Below are 22,316 nucleotides of genomic sequence, written 5' to 3'. Positions count from 1 at the left end.
TTTACCTCTGAGGAGATCCAGAACTCCACCACCTCATTATGGATCTTGCTACAGATCTAGGTCACACCATTGCTCTCATCATTCCAGGCGTTCTTATAGACTTGGATGTTCATTTAAGTATCACTCACCTTCTCCAACATCTCTGGCCATAAACTGTTCAACCAACTTTAAAAGATTCTCCTTCTGCAAGCATCAGAAGGTTCTCATCATGGGTGAAAAGAAACTGTAAATTCTCCTGCTGGCTTTGAAATACTTTACCAGAAAACATCTAAATGATCTCTGCTACCATTAGTTCCAGGACCTTTAGATCCAGCAATGGAGCTTTCTTACCACCAGCTTCTGCTAAAGCACCACCATCAATAATTCAGATAAAATACAGACCACCTAATCAGGGCTCTTTATTTCTTAGGTTGCATCCTCCTTGTGATTGTGTCAGTGGCAATTCATGCCAAGGCTCCTTTATTTACTGCCCCTCCAGATGATGATGAAGATAGTATAAAAAGGGAAGAAATGTGTGGTGCCTGTCCTCTACCACAACAAAAACAGCAAGTGCCACTGCCCTCCTAGGCAGGTATGATCCAACTCACTCCAACAGTTTGCAAATGACTTCGATAGGGAATGTCGCAAAGACCTCATAGAAATACTCAACAAAAACAGGATGGTTTCAAACCAGTTCATCTTTGGTGCAGCCACAGACATTTCAGTCTTAGCTACTGTTGGCTAAAATCATTGCCTGGCATCAAGGCATTCTTACTGGTTTAGCCTTATGCAGCTCAAGCCTTAGGCAAAAAGTCATCAATCTTCCTTTTTCAGGCAACCTCTTAATCCACACACACACAGATGATTAAAATTGCAACGTAAGTCCAGGTGCTATAGGCCTAAAGAAAAATTGTAATAGCAAATAAACCCCCCACCCCACGGTGTTTGCTTTGTACAAGCAGAGAGTTTAATCCGCTTAGTGTTTAAGTGTCAGCAGCAACATCTGAGAGGGCAGCTTTATTACCTACAAATGCGCCCACCCAGAGGTTTAATAGGGATCATCAGTATATAGCAGTAGGTAAGCCACCCTATGGAGCCAAACAGTGATTCTTCACCTCACCTTCTTCTGTTCTGTTACTCCAGTCGGAGGAAGTATTGCAAATTTGATCAAGAGTGGAGATCCATCACAAACGACAATGTGTTTTGAATATAGTACAAAAACGGCTATTATCACAGATTTAGAGATCTTCCGCTTGTAATATTACCAAAGGAGTCTGTCTCACAACATCTGGAAAAGCTTATACAAGAGGATGACATCCTCTTGCATAAACAAGCTGTAGATAGAGCTACCTCTTACCAAAAATAATTGAGTATTTTGGAGAAATGAAAAGGCTCCAAGAACAAATTTGTACCCATTCTGGATCTAAAAGTGTTAAATAAATTGATATGCAGGACGTTGGCCCTACTTCAAATCTGCCCACAGCTCCACCAGTGGAAATTGATATGCTCCATAGATCTTCAAGAAGCGTACTTTCATATACCCATAGCAAAGAAATAGCAAACATTCCTGAGATTTGTAGAGGGAAATAATTATTACCAATGCCAACTCCTTCTAATCGGCCTTAAGTTGGAAGTGAGGGCAATATCAAAGTTCATGTCTCATTGCAGCCCATCTGAAGAAATAGAAGATATTCATCTAACCCTATCTAAGCAATGAGCTGGTAAGGGCCACAACAGGCTCATTAGCATTTCCAACACACATGCCCTACTTAATTGAGTGGGATTTCATGTAAATAGAGCATAATTCATGTCATTCCTAGTGCAATCCTTACACTACCTGAGAGCAGTCCTGGGTACTTTAAAGGGCAAAAGTGGATCCTTCTTTGTAGAAAATATTATCTATCCATCTGAAAATAACTCATCGAACAACAAGATGAATCTCATCACTTCTGAGCTTGATGTTGTCATACTTTTTCCTGCTACTGAATGTCACACAGGAGGCTGCCAGGCCTATCTCCTTCACAGGTTCAGGGACCAGTTTCCCAATCCCAACCTACTCACTTTGAATTTGGCAACCTGGCACTGAACCCATACAATATAGACATTTAAACCTCCAACTGGCATGCATCGTCTTAAAGCAACCATCCAGAAGAGCTACATACTCTTTCTAGTGGAAGATATTTTGCATCTAGTGTACGCAACAATACTGTAATCCTGATACCTGTCAGAAAGAAGCACTGTTACTCTACCTTTGTCTGTTAGCCAGGTCATGCACAGTTCTCTTCATATTCCATTTGGCAGATGTTACTGCCTATAGTAAATGCCCTTCACAAACCCTTATTTTTTTATTATTTTTTTTTAACAAAATCCCGGTGCTTAAGGTCTTCCTTGAAATCATTAAAAACGTATTTCCACCAATAAAACCACCCTCTCCTCTGTGAGAATTAAATATTAGTCTCTCAAAATTCATTTTCCCATTCAAACCTGTTTATAAGATGTTCCTGTATCATCTTTTGTGGAAAGCTTTTGTCATGGAAACGATGACATCGGCATGTAGAGTGAGTGATATTCAGGTCTTGTACTCCCATGAACCAAACACAGTATTCCATAAGGATAGAGCGGTCATGTCGACCCAGCTGAAGTTATTCCCTAAGGTAATTTTCGATTTCCATGTAAACCAAACTGTTGCCTTACCAACATTCTTTCCAAATACTGCATCTCCCGCAGAGATCTCTCCATACATTATATGTTACTTGAGTACTCACATTTTATCTAGATAAAACAAATGAAGGAAGTCTAACAATTATTTGTGAACTATGATTTTTTTTATGAATGGGTCTGGCTACTTCCAAGCAGTCACTATCTAGGACGGATAGTTTCTTGTAGACTGTGAGGTTACAAGAAAGCAAATTAAATGTTTTTTTTGCAAACTGAAGGCTCACTGCACCACAGGTAAAGTAGGTACTGCTAATTTATTTAGAAATGTTCCCATTGGGGGGAATTTGATAAGCAGGCACCAGGTCTGTACACACCTTTACAAGACAAGTCTTGATTCACATTCTAGAACAGATGCCCAGATAGGGCAGGAATCCTCGAGAAATCTTTCTGCATAGTTGTTTTTGATTTCTTTTTTTGTTTTCTCTTCCACCACTTTTATTTGGGGGTGAATTTGCTAATCTATTATAATTATCATTGAAGTTCCCGTGAAGGAAAAGGAAGGGCTGCTTCAGGTTCTCCTTCAGGGGAATCTCCATTGAAATCATATCTTGCCAGTGGATGAACTAAAGAAAGTTAATCATCCTCTGTATTCGTATCCTTTGACTCGCTTTAAAAAAAAAAGAAACTGGGACAACTGCCACTGAGAAATCGTGATTGGATATTGTAGGGTTGATAGTCTTGCATTGCTACACTGTCCTTTTCTCTTCATTTCCTTTAAAAAAGTTGTGTGTCACTTAAATCTCTAGTGACAGATGTAGCTTCTTTTAATTACGTTTTTTAAAGTACATTGAATTGACCAATATCACGTGTTTATAGGCTGCTTAATTATTTCTATTCATAAAAAAAGCTTTCTTTCTAAAGAAATGTGGAGTATGTATTTTTTCTTTGAAAAAGTGCTCTTGGATCCCACACATGGGCGAGTCTACTCCGTACTAATGATTTCAATGGAGACCCCTGAAGGAGAACTAGGATTACAGGTAGGCAACTATTCCCTATTCATTGTTACCCCACTGTAATTCTGCATATCTTCTGTTGAACTACCCACAGATTAAATCATGTAAATAAATGTTTGTTGTTTAATACCATAATAAGTTGGTAACTGTCTACTTGGGTATTTGCAGTTCACTCTCAAACCTTTAGAATTTACCTTGTACGAAAACAAAACATTCAGAAGACAAATCCTCCAAACCCTTTATTGAGTTGGCCAGATTTTACTCTTTTAGGAAGAGTAATCTTAATCTTGGAACCTGCAAAGGTTCTAGTTTTAACTACTGGGTCTGTTAGGCCATAATTCTTTCAGCTGTTGAACTTTTTTCAAGGTGAATTCTCTAGACACCCTGGCTGTCTACATTATCTTTATGCAGTTTTTGCTTGAATTCTCAAAGGTGCCATACATTTGTTTGGAAATATGGGTTCTCTTGTTTTGCATGCATTCAGTAGCTTAATTACTTCTAGGTGCTTGCACTGCGGCAATTCATGAAGAATGAGGAGTAAAGGGAGATGCAGTATGATAGTTTTCAGTTTCACTTATGAAGAGCAAATGACTTCTGTGGATAGTGTGGTTGGTGTTTATTCCAAAGTTGAGGGTCAGCTATTAAGAGGCATCAGTTTCCTTGGCCCTTATAGTTTGGTTTAAGGACTTCTCTGAGGTTTATTCTACGTGAGGGTAAATGCCCAGTGCGGTGGAATTGCATTGCTTTTTCTTCCTACCAATATCCTGGCATAGAGCCTTGAAGGTGATCCTGACTTTTATGAGGGGCTACTTGCAGTTCTTTTGGTGCTGGGTGCAGTCTTGGTTTTACAGAGGGTCTAAATGATGCGAAAGGGCACATTTTGTAATATTTGTTTTAAACTGTTGATCTGCTAAAACAATGGCATTGTTGTCGCTGACGCAATTATTTTATGTAGTGCAACCTTATCTTTGGGCTGCAGAGTATTTTCTTCACAATGGTTCAGTTGCCATTGTGCCACATAACACATTATGTCTGCAGTAAACCCCGAGATGCTGCAGGCTTCACGTTTCCTTCCCACAAAAGGATTCGGAGCGCAGATAGATGAGTAGGATTGGTGTTTTTTTTTTTACAATTCTTGTCAGGACAATGCAAGTAGGATTGGGGTGTTATCACTTGCCTCTCTGTAGTTTGCAGAAACCTTCATTTAGATTTGAATCCGTATGTGTGCATGCCATGAAGATCGGATAGCAGTCTGAAAGTGGTCATCCCTACATAGAGGGATGGCATTAAATTCGTTGGCTGGTATTACTGTGAGATGAAAGAAAATCTGAGTCTACAGTCACATTTCGAAACATTTAAAGTTACTTTTATCTAAAACCTCTTAAATATGGTTTGCTGCCTGGCAATGTATTTTACAAAACAACACTTTTTTGATTATGGTGCAGGGATTACTGGAAACCCCTTTAAAATTGTTTGACATTGCATTTTTTTCGTCAGGTCCACAATCCTTAAACGAGTTAGCAAGACTGAAAGTTATGAACAAGATGCACATTTTAATTTACTATTATTCTGAAATTATAAAGGACTAACCATACCTGCTTTGGACTTTGTTTTTGCGCACTTATGGTATTCTTTATTACTTATTTAAAAGAAAGAAACTAGGCAGACTAGTATTAGGGCTAAAGCACATACTAAGTAAAACTCTTCAAGAAACCTATGTATGTATTGTTCCGTACAGACAAAAGAGCAGTTTTCAAAGTGCATCAGTAGCTAGCCACTTAACCCCTTCAGCGCGGCGCGGATTACCACGCCGTGCTGAAGGTTCGTTGCGCGGGCGGGGCCGTGACGGAGCAGTTCCGTCATACGCACAGCGCAACCGATGCGCATGACGGAACCGCTCCGTCATGCGCATCGAAAGGGTTAATAGTCGAGTCTGTATTATTTCTGTATGCTTTAAATAACATGTTGCAACATTTGCAGAATACTCAGTTTATTTACTGTGGTTAGATAATAGGCCCTTGGGATTCAAACTCCAAATTACATTGATGACAGCCATGAGTAACTAAACCATCTTGCTGGTGTTAGTTTCTGCAGAAGGAGTTCTTTATAATGTAACATTTTTAACGGTCGCATGGAACTCAGTAGAAGAACCCATTAGCATTTGGTACCTAATCAGTTGATATCATTGTAGCAGATGGAAATTGCTAATTTCGGGGGGGATGAGGGAAAATATATATACACAATAAAAGTTGTGACCATGATGAGTATCCCCATATATCTCTCAACTAACTGTTAAGCTTCTACTTCTTGCCCTTCTGCTAAAAAGCACTCACTTCGCTGTGGGGCACAGGATCCTTGTGGGACAAAAAAAAAAATCCCTAGCTTGCTTAGAGATGTGACTCAAACAAACTCTTTATTGGATTTGTGAAAACATTCTCTTGCTCCACAGCTGTTGGCTTCAATACTTATGCCCAGAAGATGTCGTTGAGAAGGATATCTTGTGAGAAAAGTGGTAAGAACATTTTTTAAAAGGAAACCAATTTCTACCATTAGTGTTTATAATAGGGTACAAAAAATGAGGTTGAAAGGGTGAATAATGCTGCATGAGGGGTCCTACATTGTAAAGCTAATGTGTTTTAAAACCGAGGTTATTTCATTTGGAAAAACAATTTACACTGGATTTTGAAATAAGGGATTTATCTGGACTTTTGATAGGATTGGTGGATAAAACAGTTTAGTAAGGAAAACTAATGTTTTGCCATCTTGGTTTATGCTCACGTGTTTGAGGCTGCAAAATACATTTAGCAAAATTGTCTTCCTTCACTAACCCATTCCCAGTAATGCAGCCCTGACTTAAGTACCAAGAAGCTTTCCTGATGGTAACCACGCACTACCTAATTATCAACTAACATCACAGCTCTTCAACCCCATACATCAATGGCAGTGTGCTTTAGAAGCCAGCTTCTCCTTACAAACGTAAACAACAATCTTACTGGGCAAAAATATATAACTTTTTCTGTCTAATGCAACTATACATATATATAATAACCCATTGTGTCTCTGGAGATATATATATATATATATATATATATATATATATATATTCATTCATTCTCTCTCTCACTCACATTCTTCATCCAAACCAATGACAAATACTTAAGCTGGAGACTAGCCCTGATGCAATATACCTTAAAATGCACTTTCAAGATCTTGTTACCCTACCTACCTCTAATGATAGGTGTCTGGAGCAATACTAAGAAGCGGTAGGGGCAAGCTTGGCTCATTTACTACAGTGAAAAGCTGTGTAATCCAAGACTTACATGTTGCTCCAGTGCCTATCTGCCGTCCACATAGCTACCAGGTCTAGCTGCCCGTGTGCCCACAGGGGCAGCTTGTGCTGGAAAAAGCAGAACTGCTGCTCACTGCAAGGAGTACTCAAACTGTTTCTCATAGCTGTTCATTTATGCTTTTCCTATCATAAGTGGAAGCGTATTTAAACATGCAGTACCTGCTATTTGTGGGCGGTCATTCCTCGTTTCAGCAACACAGACCACTTGCCTCAATAAAGGTCAGAGTTTGAGCCAAGGCATAAACCTCCAAGTCCTACATTAACCACACGAGGAAGTTACAGCAAGATAGTTTACTACAACTTAAGACAGAAAGAAATGTTGGTGTCTCTGCATTGGAAAAGTCCTAGTATGCTAGCAAGGATCATTTTGAATGAGGAAATGGTTGACTCTTCCATATGTTGTTGTAGGCTCCTTCAAAAACTCACCAGCAAAACCTCCCTTTGTGTGGCCATGGCAGAGTCTTCAGTTTGACATATCTTGTACTGTTGTTTTTAGGGTATGCCTCAATTCTCATCTAACTGGAAGTTCTAACGCTTGAGTACCACTACTTGCATCTCTCTTTGGGGAAATATTTGCTACTCCTTCCTGCTTTGTTATTGTAGGTAAAACAGAAGTAAATGAACATACAAAAAAAAGGCAAGTCTTTGTTTGAACAGAAATGTCTGCAGTTAACGGCCTAATACACTAATATAAGGTAACCCTATTGTACGTGTCGTATTTATGATGACTATTTGTATTGATCAAGAGACTTGTACAAAAGTGCTCCTTCATAGGGTGATGCCTGTTCAGTGATGCATGGAAACCTCATGCCGCTGATGTCACTCTGCACGGAGAAGCAAACAGACTTTATCCATTATTTGTTATTCTAATCTCGAATAAACTTGCATGTACTACTTCTCAGCATTCTTTTTACAGTATTGAGAGCTTTTGTATTTAAAAATAATCTATGAATAAAAAAATTTAAAAAAAACAATGTACCGGTGTGACGTCTTTTTGTGTAAACAAATTTATCTTTTATTGCAGTTTATTTTGTATAACACCAAGATAGACTAGGAAAAGGTGAAGTGAATGAATGACATTATTAATGAGCTGGTTTACTAAGTTGTATTTGTTTAAAAATCACACTTTCCTTCAAAACAAAACTCTAGTACTATATGTAGCCTATAGGTGAGATGGTGCCGACCTTCCGGTTATTAGTGATAACGTTCAGTGTAGGAGTTAACTCACCCAAATTACTAGAGGTTATTTCTCTTACCAACCTCACTGGGATGGGCAAAAAACATTTTGCTACCCGAAACTACCAAAATAAGGCACCAGCTACAAATGTATCACACGTTTAAAAAAAACATTGGAACCACTGTTAATAGGACAAATATATTAAGTGGAGGGTTCTGACAATTTCCCAGTTAAAAAAACAAAAACATTCCTCCCGGAGAATCCATCAGCATTTTTCAAGGTAGTCGGATTAAAAGATTAGGCTGAACACATGCCACCATTTAAGCTGTAAGTATTCAATGAAAGTCAATTGACATCACGGCACCGAGTCAGTTTACCTTCCAACCATGGTCCAGAGAATTCTCATCCACCACAGTATGGTAAATCAACTAAACAAAGAGGAAATACACAGTTGCGAGCAGTTCATAAATAAGTTGAGGAATCTACAAATAGGGGCTTCGTTGTCAGTGGAGAACGTTCATCCATAGTCATGTTTAGCAAATTTCTGGCTGACTGAAGAATCGCACACAAGTTTCAAGGCCCAGATTTACATAGCAGGCACGCAACACAGAGCAACAAGTCGCTGAAGTGCGTTGGGGGAACAGGAGAGAGCAGAACTGACCCATATTTCCCAAGATGTGGCGCTGTTCTGCTCTCTCCCGGTTCTGGTACTTTAGGCAGCCATGAGCCAATGCAGAAACCCTTGCACCTGTGCAGTGGTGTCTGCACTTTCTGAAGCATAGTGTTTGTACTATAAGAGGTCTCCCTTCCAGTACAAAAACCATACTTTAAGGCCTTTTCTACTTTGTAAGTGCACTTTACAATGCATCACTCCGGCAAAGTGGGGAAAACTAGGAGAAATTAAAAATTATCTTCCTTACACCTGCCTTAGGCACAGGATTTTGCCACAAATCTTGGTCTACAGTTCCTTGTAGATGGGAGATTTGCATCAAAACCCATGGGTAGTCGTATGGGAACGCCTAATCACCACCCATGGAACGCACCCCTTAACGCAAGGCAACACATTGTGCAACTTTGCTTTAGAAAAGTAGTGCAAACTAGATTTAAAGCTTTTGTAAAACTGCTCAAACGTCTGAATATACAAAAGAGACATTGGTTATCTAAAATCATACATAATTAACCTTTGTGCCGCTTCCACAGAGCGTGCAGAGCTAAGCAAAACAAATGGTAAATGAATCAAATGTCTCTTGAAGATCTTTTAATTTCACAATAAATGTGCACTTTCACCAAACATGTCACATACAGGTATTCAGAAATCTTGACTTTTCCTTTAGATCTACTGACTGCCAGACCAGCACAAGTGGTTTCCTTGTATGACTTTCCCTGTGGCACAAACTGGGCCATCCCATGCTCTGTCTTGCAGACAGACTCTTGCCCATGGTGGATTGTCCTCCCAAACCTGGGCTCAGACAGCAGAGCTATCCCTCTGGGCGGCTTTGTACTTCCCAGTCATCTCCTTTGGTAGAGGCACAATACCGGGGCAGGGCACCTGCCCCTCCACTTCACACATACACTCGCGGAGGCAGTATTTACGGGGGCCAAAGTTTGCTGGGTGGTTTGATTTCACCATTTTTGCTTCTTCACTTTTCAGCGTTTCCCTAGCAAAATAAAAATACATAATTAGTCAATTGTATTCCAAAGATTAAACAAACATCATAGAGAATAGTGGCTTTTTCTGTTAATAAGACTGCCTCCCATTTCATATTGGGTTCTTTAAGAAATATCCAAGATACCCGTTTTCAGCTTCTAGGAATAGATCTGCTTACTGGGTCAATCGCAATAGAGGGAGCTCGACAGCAGTTTAATCAGTTCTTCTATACTGCCTTAATCAAGGACTATACAAAGATAGCCAGTAGATTATACCAGTGGGTTTTACACATGCCATCCTCTCTTTCCCACGATCGCAGTCCTTTAGTTTGCAACAGAGCTACTATCACCAACCATGCATTACTCCTGTGATCAGTCGCAAAAGGATGAAAAGTTGGGTTAGTATTGAGAAGATGCAGCCATGTGAGAAGCAGGCTACACACATCTGCACATTAATCTACCGAGCTACCAGCATAAACATTTAATATAGACTCAGATATTCTACACGTTATAGTGCATTGTTACATCTGGCTCATTTTGAGCGCCGCTATCACAAATACCAGCTGATAAATCTGGTTTTTCACTGCTATAAAATAGCAACAATGTTGCTTCATCAAAAAGGATTTCCAATCTTCTCTAACAGGTCTCTTCGAAAGTCTATCAGTAGGGCTCTGGCTCTCTCTAGTGCTGGAAAGGTGTGCTGCAGCGGCCGACTCCAGAGCACGGGGCTCACGGTTCGATCCCCAGCGGCAGCTCAGCAGCATGTGACTCTGGGCAATAGTTCGCTTAATCTCCCCGATGGCCCCCAGCGCCTTGGGACCCTTAGGGGTGATTAGATTGCGCTTTACAAAAATCAGGTTAGGTTAGTGGAAAGCAGAGAGCACAACATCATGAGAGCTAGAAGACAGAGTACATTTTTAGGTCTCGCTTGTGCTATCTCTTCGAGACATGCTGTGTTCCGGATATGGGCTTGCAGCCCCTCCCATTTTTCTGTAGGCTCCTCTTACTGTCCTTGCGCTTTTCATTGGTGAAATAGCTTATTAGTCCCTCCTTTTGAAATTTTGTAACCTCCCATATGGACTGGCCCTGTTACATGGGTTCTTATGCTGCATGTTATTCTACCACTTCTAAGTACTATTTTTTTCTTTAGCTGTCCTCGAGCAGTGCTGGCGCTCAGCTGTCCTCTAGCAGCGCTCGCCGTGCACCTATATTTATTAAGCACCAGACTCCTCCTCAGACACTCCTGTTTCTCCTATTCTGGATACAGTACATTTTTATGTCTTTGCCATGTAGCAGAGTCCAGGATATTCAGGCTATGGTCCTGATGTTTCAGTCTTGGGACAGATGATTCCAAAGCTCTTGGGATCGTTGGCTTCCTGCTCACCAAACACATCAGATGGCACATGTGGGCTCTACACTGGTAACTGGAATCCCAGTGGGCACATCATCAGTGAATTAGTTGGACTGTATACAGTTTTTTTGGGGAGCCAGCAAAACATCTACAGTAGTGGATAATGGAGCGTGAATGGGGACTCTTGTATGCCGTCCTGCCACTGACTCTCGCGCCCCGAGTTCTGAAGAAGATCAGGAACGACATGTCCCAAGACATCACAGTGGGACTGGACCGACCTAGTAAAGTGTGGTACCCTGGAATTACTGGCCAGGAGTATTTGTTCTCCGATGAGGGTGCAGCAGCAGGGCCTGCAAAATCTGCATCTCCACACCTGGAGATTGAGCAGCGGCATGCTGATGTCATCTAGGCGTCCCTCCACAAAACCAGTCATTGGGACAAATTAATTCACTGGTGCGTCTCCCAAAAAATTGACCCAATACAGGCACAAGTTTCTAAAGTTTTGTTTGTTAATTTTCTGCCTAGCCCAGCAAGGGCTGGCTTGGGGCACTGTAAAGGCCTACTTATTGTCTCCTTTGTGGTTCCTGGATCAGCCTTCGTTATTTAAATCAGCTGTTGTGATGAGATTTCTGAAAGGTTTTCAACATTTGTTTCCTCCAAAACCCTTTAAGATCTGTGAAAGGGCATTGCCTGCAGTTTAGGCAAGATTTGTAACCATATGTTCATGATGTTAGAACTTGTATTTATTGCCAAGTTGAAGTGACCTGGTTCCATAGGTTGATGTGACACAGCAGACGTAGCCAGTATATATCTTTAGGTTATTTATTAAGATAGTAAAGTCCATAGTATAGCCCCACCAGGAGCAGCCTGCCAGCTGCTCAGCCCATCCTCTCAACTGTCTCACACCACACCAACCTCCAACATTCCAGTCACGTCAACATTCCACATAGAACTCTCACACTGGCTGAGCAGCTAGTTACAAGATACAGGAGAACAGTATTAACCTTACATAAAGATACTACAATATCTCCCTTCTTTACAATTGAAAATACAACAAACAATAGTAAAAGTTCAAAGCAACTATACACCAAATATAAACAAAAGATAAATAGTCCAAAGCCCAAGGGTAAGATGAATAAACTATACCACGAAAGGGACCCAGACCTAAAACGGCAGAAAAAGGATAAGAAAAAGGATGAAAAGATAAGAATTAACTATCACCATCCTCCTCTTATAATAAGACAGAAAAGAAAACATTAAACTCACTCACTAACACCAACCTCCTCTTTTAATAAAACACGTAAAGAACGGTAACATCCCAAACAGAAATTGAGTAGACACCACAAAAGATACTTATACAAAAACGCAGAGAGTCACAATAGAAAACAACTACAATTACTCTAGAAATTGAAGGAACATACAGGAAGAATCACTCCCAGAACAAATATACAATGGGTGGACGTCACCCATCACTAAAACGTAGGTGGGACGAACACCCCCTAAACTCTGAGTATAAGGGACTAACACAGAATACAGGACTAAAACCCACAGACTAGTGCAGCAAGCATAACAGAAATGCAGCACAGTGAGGCATCAAAAGACGGCTACCCACACACACAACAGCTAATATATAAATGAAGGGACTAAAACCCAACACTAACGTGACAAAGATGGGACTCACACCCCCTTAAAATTTAGTAAAAAGGACTAATACCCATTACTAATAACATAGGAGGGACTAACACCCCCTGTACACAGAGTAGATGGGACTAACACCCATTACCAATAACGTAGGTGGGACTAACACCCCCTAAACACTAAGTATATGGGACTAAAACCCATCAACAATGACCTAGGTGGGACTAACACCCCCTAAACACTAAGTTTATGGGATTAACACCCATTACTAATTTAATAGGTGGGACTAACACCCCCTATAGACCAACAAATGAGTCACAACATGACTAACACTCAGAATAGAAGACAACATGCAGCACACAGTAACAGATACACGCTACACGACCAACACAAAGACAACATCACATGAAATATTTGCAGAAAATAAGCATTTGAAAGGTAGACAATGACAACCAAAGTTGTGCTACTCCGCGTGCACTGGTGCAAGGCGTGCAACCTGAAACATATTGATGATGGAAATAGAAAACCTAGAGCAGTGGAGCCCCCATAAATAAACATTACACTACTTGTGCGCCCAAACTGAAGCGTGTCAAAGCAAACATGTAATAAATTAGACACTGCAAATACCCGGTCTCCATAGTTAACATTCCTCAACTCTTCATGCAGCGTGAGACACACAGGACACACCGCACGCTGGATTCTGACACTACAGAGAGGATCGCCGCGGGATTAGACAAGGAAAATACCCTTTCTTCGGTGAAAAACTCTTCTCCCACACTGTCCGGTGAAAAGAAAAGACGCAGTGTCCGCTACACTGCTGACAGAAATGAAGACTCCCGCGCCGCAACTTCAAACTTATTTGCCAAAAGTCGATGCGTTGATGATGCATTCCTCGTGTTGTCCACAGACGTCATTTAGCTTCACCAAAACTTTATTCAGGCAAGCATGGGGCAGCCTGTTTGGCAACATGGTTGGCAGACAACCTCAAGATGGCGGCCCGCTGTCTTTCGTGCTTGCAGAGTGGCTTTCGGTGTGACCATGCACCAAAACGTTCTTGTAGCCCAGAAGCATCGCCACAGCTGAGGCAGCCCTGCATGTCAGAATGCAGATGACGCATGACACATCGCCGGAGGGACTACATGCGACCAACAAGCTGGCAAGAGGTAGACGCGCGAGTTGCTTGGCTCGTGCCACGTCTTTTTAAAAGTAAGAGCAGCGGTTGAACTGCCAAAAGTCCAGGGGGCCAGCCAGCATCCAAAATAAGTTTTCAAAAAAAATAGTCTTACCCCCATACTTGGCTATGTAAAGTGAATGGCCGGGAAACGTTCCTTTAAAACACGGCCTCCACACCAGACCGGCTTCATTAGAAGCTTGAATGTTAAAAATGTTCAAAACTGATTCTATTTTCTTCTGCTTACCACAGGTCTTTTCCAGTGCAAGACCACAACTCTAGTGTAAATACGAATCCTCTTGTAGACACCTTTTACTTGAAGACACTGTTGTCTATGTAGATTGAAGTGGCTGTTTTTTTCCATTTTTTTTTTCACTGTTTAACCACCATACGCAGAGATAAAATGTCAAGCAATTACCTCAGAAGCGCCAACCACTGCACTTCATGTCCCCCAGACGGACCACAAAACTTCTTGCTCATAACACAGTCCGCTGGTGGATAAGCACACAAACAGGTGCAGTATCCATTTCCCAGAGCCGCTTGAGTCAAAAAACACGGGGACACCTCACACCTGCAACTCAACTTGGCCTTGGCATAGACAGTACCACACGGGGATCTGGAGTTAGTAGCACTCCTCACCAGAGACACCTCTTCCGGTGACAGCTCCCCCAACGCTCACCTCACGACCGTCAAGTGGCCCTCCACAGTCCAACACAGAGAGACTGCAGGTATTTCTCCTACACGACTGTCACAGGGGCCAGCAGCCTTCAAAAGACACCAAACTTGGTTGCGAAGACATCCAGCAGACGGCACAGGGACACAACGACTCGAAGTAGACACAGGACTGAGGCAAACCTCTGTGCTGCACTAAGGAACAACTTGCAGCTCCACTCTTCACTCCACCTGGCACACAGAGGTTTGGGCGACCGGTGTTGTGGTCACTGGTGGGGCTCACGTTGCCAGGTAGAATCGCCAAATGAGGAGTTTCTTTTCTTTAAGTCAAATTTCTTCAAGTCACACCAGTTTAGTTACACACCAGTCTGTTCAGGTTACACGCACGGTTTCTTTAGTCCAACTCGTCGCCAATTGAAGTGACCTGGTTCCATAGGTTGATGTGACACAGCAGACGTAGCCAGTATATATCTTTAGGTTATTTATTAAGATAGTAAAGTCCATAGTATAGCCCCACCAGGAGCAGCCTGCCAGCTGCTCAGCCCATCCTCTCAACTGTCTCACATCGCCGGGACCTTCATTGGCTCAGGATAGAGAACAGAGTCCGTTTCAAGGCCTTGAACTACATGTTCAAAATAAAAACAGGAGGAGCCCCAAAATACCTCCAATCCCTTGCTTGTCTCTACACGCCAAAGAGAAACCTCCGGTCCCAGACAGCAGCATGCTTCTGTATACCAAGGTTTAAACGTGCAAGATCAGGGGGCAGATCTTTTGCCTACCTTGGACCCTCCTTGTGGAACACGCTTCCACTAGGCATTCGGAAGGAAGATAACTATTATAGCTTTAGAAAGCTTGTAAAGACCTGGCTGTACGAACAATAAACACCTTAAATCTCCCTCCGTTTCTGTCTCTTGTTCTAGCTGTGTCTAGGCGCCGGGAAACCCTTCTTGGGTAGCTGTTGCGCCCTATAAATTGACAAAAAAAAAAAAACAAACACCACACCAACCTCCAACATTCCAGTCACGTCAACATTCCACATAGAACTCTCACACTGGCTGAGCAGCTAGTTACAAGATACAGGAGAACAGTATTAACCTTACATAAAGATACTACACAAGTCTTTATTAATAAGGTGAGCACTGTAAGGAAATGCTGTGAGCCTCCTCTTGCACTACTGACGGTGGTTCCAATATAAAAATGTGTACACATATTTGCAAAGTTTAACAAATTGAGGCTACTTCTGATGCTCCGAGAATGCTCTATGATTCAATACAAATACCCACAGAAGCCTAAAAGCAAGATTGATGATTCTTTTCTTTAAAAATAAAATGTACTCAAAACATGTTTTGCTAATCTGCTTTTTTAGTTACCATCTCTTTAAGGCATCCTTTGGTAAATATTTAGGGCAAATTAATGTAAAACCAGTTTCAGCAAGCTTACAGGAAACATGAAAATATACAAGCTTTGACAAACAAAATTGGTCTGGTGGTGGTTGCCAGCATTGTGGTCTTGTCAGTATATGTTTTGTTTTACATAGTTTATGTAAAACTTTACTGTTGTGGAAGCTGCCGGGTCCTCCCCAAAGGGACAAAAACAAAAATAATTTCTGTCTCAAAAAGCACACAGAAGTGTGGAGAAGTGTGGCTCAATGGTTAGAGCGGCAGACCCTGATGCAGAGATCTGGCCCGGGACCAGGGTTCAATTCCCGCCTCGGCGGGTCTTGGGCTCAATTTCCTCGGACCTGATAATTCTCGCCTCGGTGCCTACTCTAATCATGGGTCCCACTCTGCAACTCTGGGCAATAGCTTGCTTAATCTCCACAATGGCCCCAACAGCGCTGGGGATGCCTGGCTTCACCTTGGGGGTGCCCAGGAGTGGACATTTCACAGGGAAAGCCAGAAGGGTTCCACAGCGGTATGAGTACAAGCGCCACGACGCCCCGTTGCTGGGGCAGCAGTGCGCTATACAAGTACAAAATTTCATTTCAGTATTACATTGCCATACGAGTCCCTGGAACTGGAGGCGATTATTTTGTGTGCCAATGTGCTCTTTGTGAAATAGCAGAATGACATCACTCACAGAGAAGTTAGATATATCTATGTTCGAGGCATGTATGGCTGTAGATGCACATGCTGTGCATTCGCCTGCCATCTAGTGTTGATCCCAGATGTGTGCAGGTTGGTTTTAATTGAAGAAGTCAGAGTCCTCTTCTCTTGCTGGTAATGCACATGGTCTCCATTGTTAGATCTTTGCTTTTAGCAGTCATGTACGGATGTGTGCTCTGGGTCAACACCTTCATGGTGCTCTGTTTCCGTTTACACAGGTTCCTTCCCTTTGTCAGTATTGTCTTATTTCTCTATTCCCTTAGTTTAGGGTCGACAATGTCTGCTTTGACCTGGCACCTCTTCCTTCCATCTCCGACGGCGTCCCCCACCTTGTCCTCACAGTGATGGCACGGACGCCTTTTTGCTACTGTCCTCGCTGCCACACTAAGCATCCTTGGACTGATCTCCATCAAGTCTGTAATTTTGTGACAGTGAAATTAACAGGGGTATAGGAGCCCAACAATTGCCCTTAATTCTCTTTTAGTTGGATCTGGTTCCTGTTTCTCCTGGGAAACCCCTTACATATACGAAAACGATTTCGGAGCTACAGGTGGAAATACTGAATGTAAGGAGTTAATTCTAATATATAGGTGATTTCTCTTGATATCACGGGCTTCTAGGCCTTTGTTTGTATTTTTCACAAATCTTTTAATGAATGTATAGGATCATAAAACAGCCATTTTTTAAACGTTTATGACCTAATACATTCATTAAAAGATTTGTGAAAAATACAAACCAAGGCCTAAAAGTCCGTGATATTAAGAGAAATCACCTATATATTGGAATTAACTCTTTACCTTCAGTATTTCCACTTGTAGCCCAGAAAACTATTCCATGTAAGTCTGTAATTTTGTGCCTGACTTTTAAGCACAATGAAGTTAACTGCGAGGCTTGCCGCTCCTTCCGTTCTGAGAAAACATCCGCGACCATCGGCATGTTGTATAGAGATGGCACGGAGGAGCGGAAATGACACCCTGGGCCTTTTCGGCCCTGAGGGTGAACAACATCCACAACTGTCGAATGAAGCCCCAGCTCTGATATGGAGATCTGAAAGAAACACATTAGTTATAGATTCCTTACCTTAGAATTACCCCCAGGCGTCGGACTGGATCCGGAAAGATTTTTCGTCTGCAGTACCTCTGCGTGTCGGAAGGTGGCATCGGTCCGCTCCGCGTTCGTCGGCTGCATGATATTGCGGCAGCTACTTAGACGCAGCCCTCGCGTGCTGACGTCAGTTGTTTTTTTCCTCGCCAGATAGCGCAGATCCAGGAAGATCGGTACAACAGTCATTTTTTGACTAACTTTTTCTCGAGTTTTGTCAACGTCCTTTTTCGAGTCTTCGACTCCGTAAGGTGCACGAGGGATGCCCGGTTTTAAAGCCTGCAAATCCTGTCATCGTATGATGTCGGTGACGGATCTGCACTGCGTCTGTCTTTTCTGCCTGGAGTGCGACCACGACCAAGTCGTGCTCCGACTGCCAGTTGTTGACATCAAAGGCTTTGAGGGAACGGTCCCGAAAGCTGCTCGAACACCAGCAGTCGGCACCTCGCCACTCGAGGTCCCAGTCCAGAAGGAGGCCGAGGGACCGGTCGCGGAGCAATCGTCATTCCGGCTCGAAGTCATCCAAGTCTTCGCACTCGGTGTCGGGTAAGTCGAAGCATAAGAAGAAGTCGACGCAGCATCGTCGCTCTTCGAATTCTCCTCGTCGGTCGGCCGATCCGATGAGGCGCGCAGGTGGTGCCACTTCCACGGCGTAGCCTGAAGGGTTGACTCAAAGCTTCCCTCCCTTTCCGGAACCCGGAGCAACCCCCGCCCAGCTCCGTACGTTCTACGAGGCGATGCACTCCATCTTTGGGCGGACCGACCGGCGTGCCTTCGGGCTCCGCGGACTCGTTCGGGGGGGGGCGGGGGGCTAGGTCTTCGCTGCTGGCCACACCGGCGCCGCCGCGCGCCCCCCCCCCCCATTGGATCCAGGCCTGGATCCGGATCGGTGCCGGTTGACCTCATTACACCTCCACTGGCGCCGCTTCCGACGGCACCACTTCCGTGCCAGACACCGGCCAGCCCCCCGGCCGGCGTCTACCCCAGCCTCCTTCCCGGTGTCGAGCGACACTGGATCCGGCGCCGGGTGGGGTTTTCATGCCCCTGTTCACTTCTGAGGCCTCTTTCTAACCACAGTGGCACCCTGAGGAAGATGAGGAGGACTGGGAGGGGTCAGGTGACCCTTTAACTGACCAGCTTGAGCAAGATCAGGACTGGAGAGAGGAACTGGGGAATGCCTATGGTCTTGACACTTCACCTGACCTTGGCATGTTGTCTCCTACCGTGGCTACAGAGGAGGCAGCGTCATACGCGGCCGAGGCTCTCAACCTCAAGCTTCTTACGGTGGCTGTCAGGACTAACCTCCTGACTGAGGTGCTTCAACCGGCGGCCAGCTCTTTGGAACCCCTTCTTCCGTTCAATGAGGCCCTCAATGACGTCCTTTTGAGCACGTGGTCCAGGCCCAACACGGGGGCTACCGTGGACAGGATGATCGCCTGACGCCACCGCCCGGCTCCGGGCGACCCCACTTTCCTCACCCAACACCCCACCCCGGAGAGCTTGGTGGTCCAAACCTCAACCTCCAAGAGCGCCTTCCCTACTGCTCCACCGGAAAGGGAATCCAAGAAGCTGGACCATCTTTGAAAGAACATTTTTTCTTCAGTCAGCTTAGGACTGCGGTCCGTAAACACCGCATGTCTCTTGGGCTGTTATTTGCACTGTGTGTGGGATACAGTGGCGCAGGTGCTGCCTCAGTGTCCGGAGGAGGCCCGGACAGTGCTTTCACAGGCTGTCGCTGCAGGGAGAGACGCAGCTAAGTTTACGATCCGTTGTGGACTGGACACCGCCGAGTCTCTGGGCAGGACCATTTCAATGTCGGTAGCACTCAGACGCTACACCTGGATGAGGTCCACTGGCTTTTCAGGGGATGTCCAGAACACCTTGATGGACATGCCCTTTAATGGGCGCCACCTTTTTGGTGACAGAGCAGACAATGCCCTACAGCGCTTCAAGGACTCACAGGCTACGGCCAAGTCCTTGGGCCTCTCCTTCTGTCCGGCACAGTCTGCTTTTCACCCCTTTTGTGGCTACGGAAGGGGTGCCCCGCTACGTCCCACCCAGGGCCACAGGCCACAGCAAGTTACGCGGCCAGGGCAACCAACGTCGTGGGCCGGCGGGCCAGTCCACCAACCCCCCCCTCCCTCCCTCCCTCTGCACCAGCCTCCAAACCCTCCTAGTCTGACCTTTCAGGCCTATCAAACACTAGTGGGCAGCAGGATTCGCCATCACGTCGGACATGTGGGTTTTGCAAATAGTCCGAAGGGGCTACTCCCTCACCTTCGAGACTACTCCTCCAGCCATGCCACCGCGATACCACTGCATGTCAGAGGATTATCTGGCCCTTCTCCAGCAGGAAGTTACGGCTCATGGCCAAGGGAGCCATTGAGCGCGTTCCTGTCCCGGAAGTAGGTAGTGGTTGTTACTCCCACTACTTTCTGGTTCCCAAGAATGACAAGGGCCTGCCTCCTATCTTGGACCTCAGGGACGTCAAGTGCTTCCTCCGGAAGGAGAAGTTCAAGATGTTGATGCTTGCTCAGGTCTTGTCTGCACTTGACTGGATGGTAGCGTTAGACTTGCAGGGCGCTTATTTCCGCCTCCCTGTCCTGCGGGCCCAGCGGCGTTACCTGCGGCTCATGGAAGGTCACAAGCATTTCCAGTTTACCGTGCTCCCCTTTGGCTTTACCAGTGCCCCTCGGGTGTTCATGAAAGTGATGGCAGTGGTCGTAGCTCATCTGCGCAGATCAGGGGTCTCAGTCTTCCCCTATCTCGAAGACTGGTTGTTGAAGGCGGGTTCGCCCCAGGCAGTCATCTCTCACCTCCTGACTACGGCCGACCTCCTGCATTTACTGGGGTTTTCCATCAATGTGCTGAAGTCGCACCTGATTCCATCTCAGAAGCTCCTCTTCATCGGGGCGGTTCTGGATACGACACAGTTTTGGGTCTATCCTCCCGAACAGCGAGTCCGGGATATTCGATCTTTCAGCCCTTATCCTGGGTTTCAGTCAGAATGACCCTGAGGCTGCTGGGCCTCATGCATCCTGCTGATCGATCATGCCAGGTGGCATAAGCGGGCTCTGCAGTGGGACCTGAAGTTCCAGTGGGCGCAGCATTAGGGGAATCTATCCGATTGCGTCCAGATCTCGGAGGGCACTGCTGGACAACTGCAGTGGTGGCTTTGCGAACCAGGATTGGGTCAATGACAGATCCCTCTCCCTTACCCAACCAGACCACACTGTGGTGACGGACGCCTCCCTTCTGGGATGGGGCGGCCATATGGGAGAGGCAGAGATCAGAGGACTCTGGTCTCCTGCGTAGTACTGGCTTTACATCAACCTTCTGGCGCTCCGGGCAATTTGTTTTGCACTGAAGGCATTCCTTCGCTCTGTTCGAAGAAGAGTAGTGCAGGTGTTCACGGACAACACCACCACCATGTGATACTGCAACAAACAAGGCAGGGTGGGGTCGTGAACCCTATGTCAGGAGGCCCTTCACCTCTGGACATGGCTGGAACATCAAGGCATCTCCTTTGTGGTTTAACACCCGGCAGGTTCTCTGAACGCCAGGGCGGACGAACTCAGCCGCAGTTACATGATGGATCACGAATGGCGTCTTCACTCGGAGGTGGTGCAAGGTCTCTTTTGACAGTGGGGAGAGCCTTGGTTAGATCTATTCGCCACCGAAGAGAACGTGCAATGTCAGCGATTCTACGCGTTGTAATTTCCAAGGCAGCACTCGCTCGGTGACGCTTTTCATCGCGAGTGGAGTTGCGGTCTGTTGTACGCCTTTCCGCCTATACCACTTCTGCCCAGAGTGCTGAAGAAAATCAGGCGCGACTGGGCCCAAGTCATTCTCATGGCTCCGGATTGGGCACGAAGAGTCTGGTATGCAGAGCTGCTCAACATGGCCATCGATCCTGCGATCTACAGGAGGATCTTCTGTCGCAGCAGCAGGAGGAGACGGTCCTCCACCCGAACCTGTCCAGTCTCCACCTCCTTGTGTTGAGGTTGAGCGGCGGCAGTTGACGTCTTTTCGACCTGCCTCCCGAAGTTGTGACGTAATCCTGCCAGCCATCCACAAAGACGGTATACGCCTGCCGGCGGAACAAATTTGTGGCATGGTGCACAGCAAAGGCTGTGGATCGCCTTTCTGTCCCTCTTTCTGAAGTACACTTGTTTCTTCTTTCTTTAGCCCAGCAGGACTCTGCTCTGGGCACTATCAAGGGCTACCTTTCTGCCATCTCTGGATTCCTTTGGCTGTCAGATTAGCCTTCTCTTTTCAAGTCCCCGGTAGTTAACCGCTTCTTAAAAGGCACATCTTTTTCCTCCAATTCCATTTGTTATGCCTCAGTGGGACTTGAATCTTGTGCTGACTCATTTAATGTGCGCTCTGTTTGAGCCACTTCATAACTGTCCTTTACGCCTTTTAACTCTCAAAACTGCATTCCTGGTAGCCATC

The 22,316-nt window shown here is 44.8% G+C and overlaps 1 protein-coding gene across 1 annotated transcript in view; it reads right to left on the bottom strand.

Annotated features, from left to right (window-relative positions):
* Window positions 1-9,419: 9,419 nt before the first annotated feature.
* The window catches only part of MRPS25 (mitochondrial ribosomal protein S25), a 50,054-nt gene continuing 37,157 nt past the window's right edge, over window positions 9,420-22,316 (bottom strand). Inside the window, exon 4 of the mRNA XM_085624456.1 lies at window positions 9,420-9,834. Within this exon, the coding sequence (XP_085480582.1) occupies window positions 9,642-9,834 (193 nt within the window). The 3' untranslated portion in view covers window positions 9,420-9,641. The remainder of the gene's footprint in view (window positions 9,835-22,316) is intronic.

The sequence above is a fragment of the Triturus cristatus genome, chromosome 9, assembly GCF_964204655.1.
Source record: "Triturus cristatus chromosome 9, aTriCri1.1, whole genome shotgun sequence".
In the NCBI taxonomy this organism is placed as follows: domain Eukaryota; kingdom Metazoa; phylum Chordata; class Amphibia; order Caudata; family Salamandridae; genus Triturus; species Triturus cristatus.
Note: the sequence above shows the minus strand (reverse complement) of the source record. Positions and strands in the feature narration are given on the sequence as shown.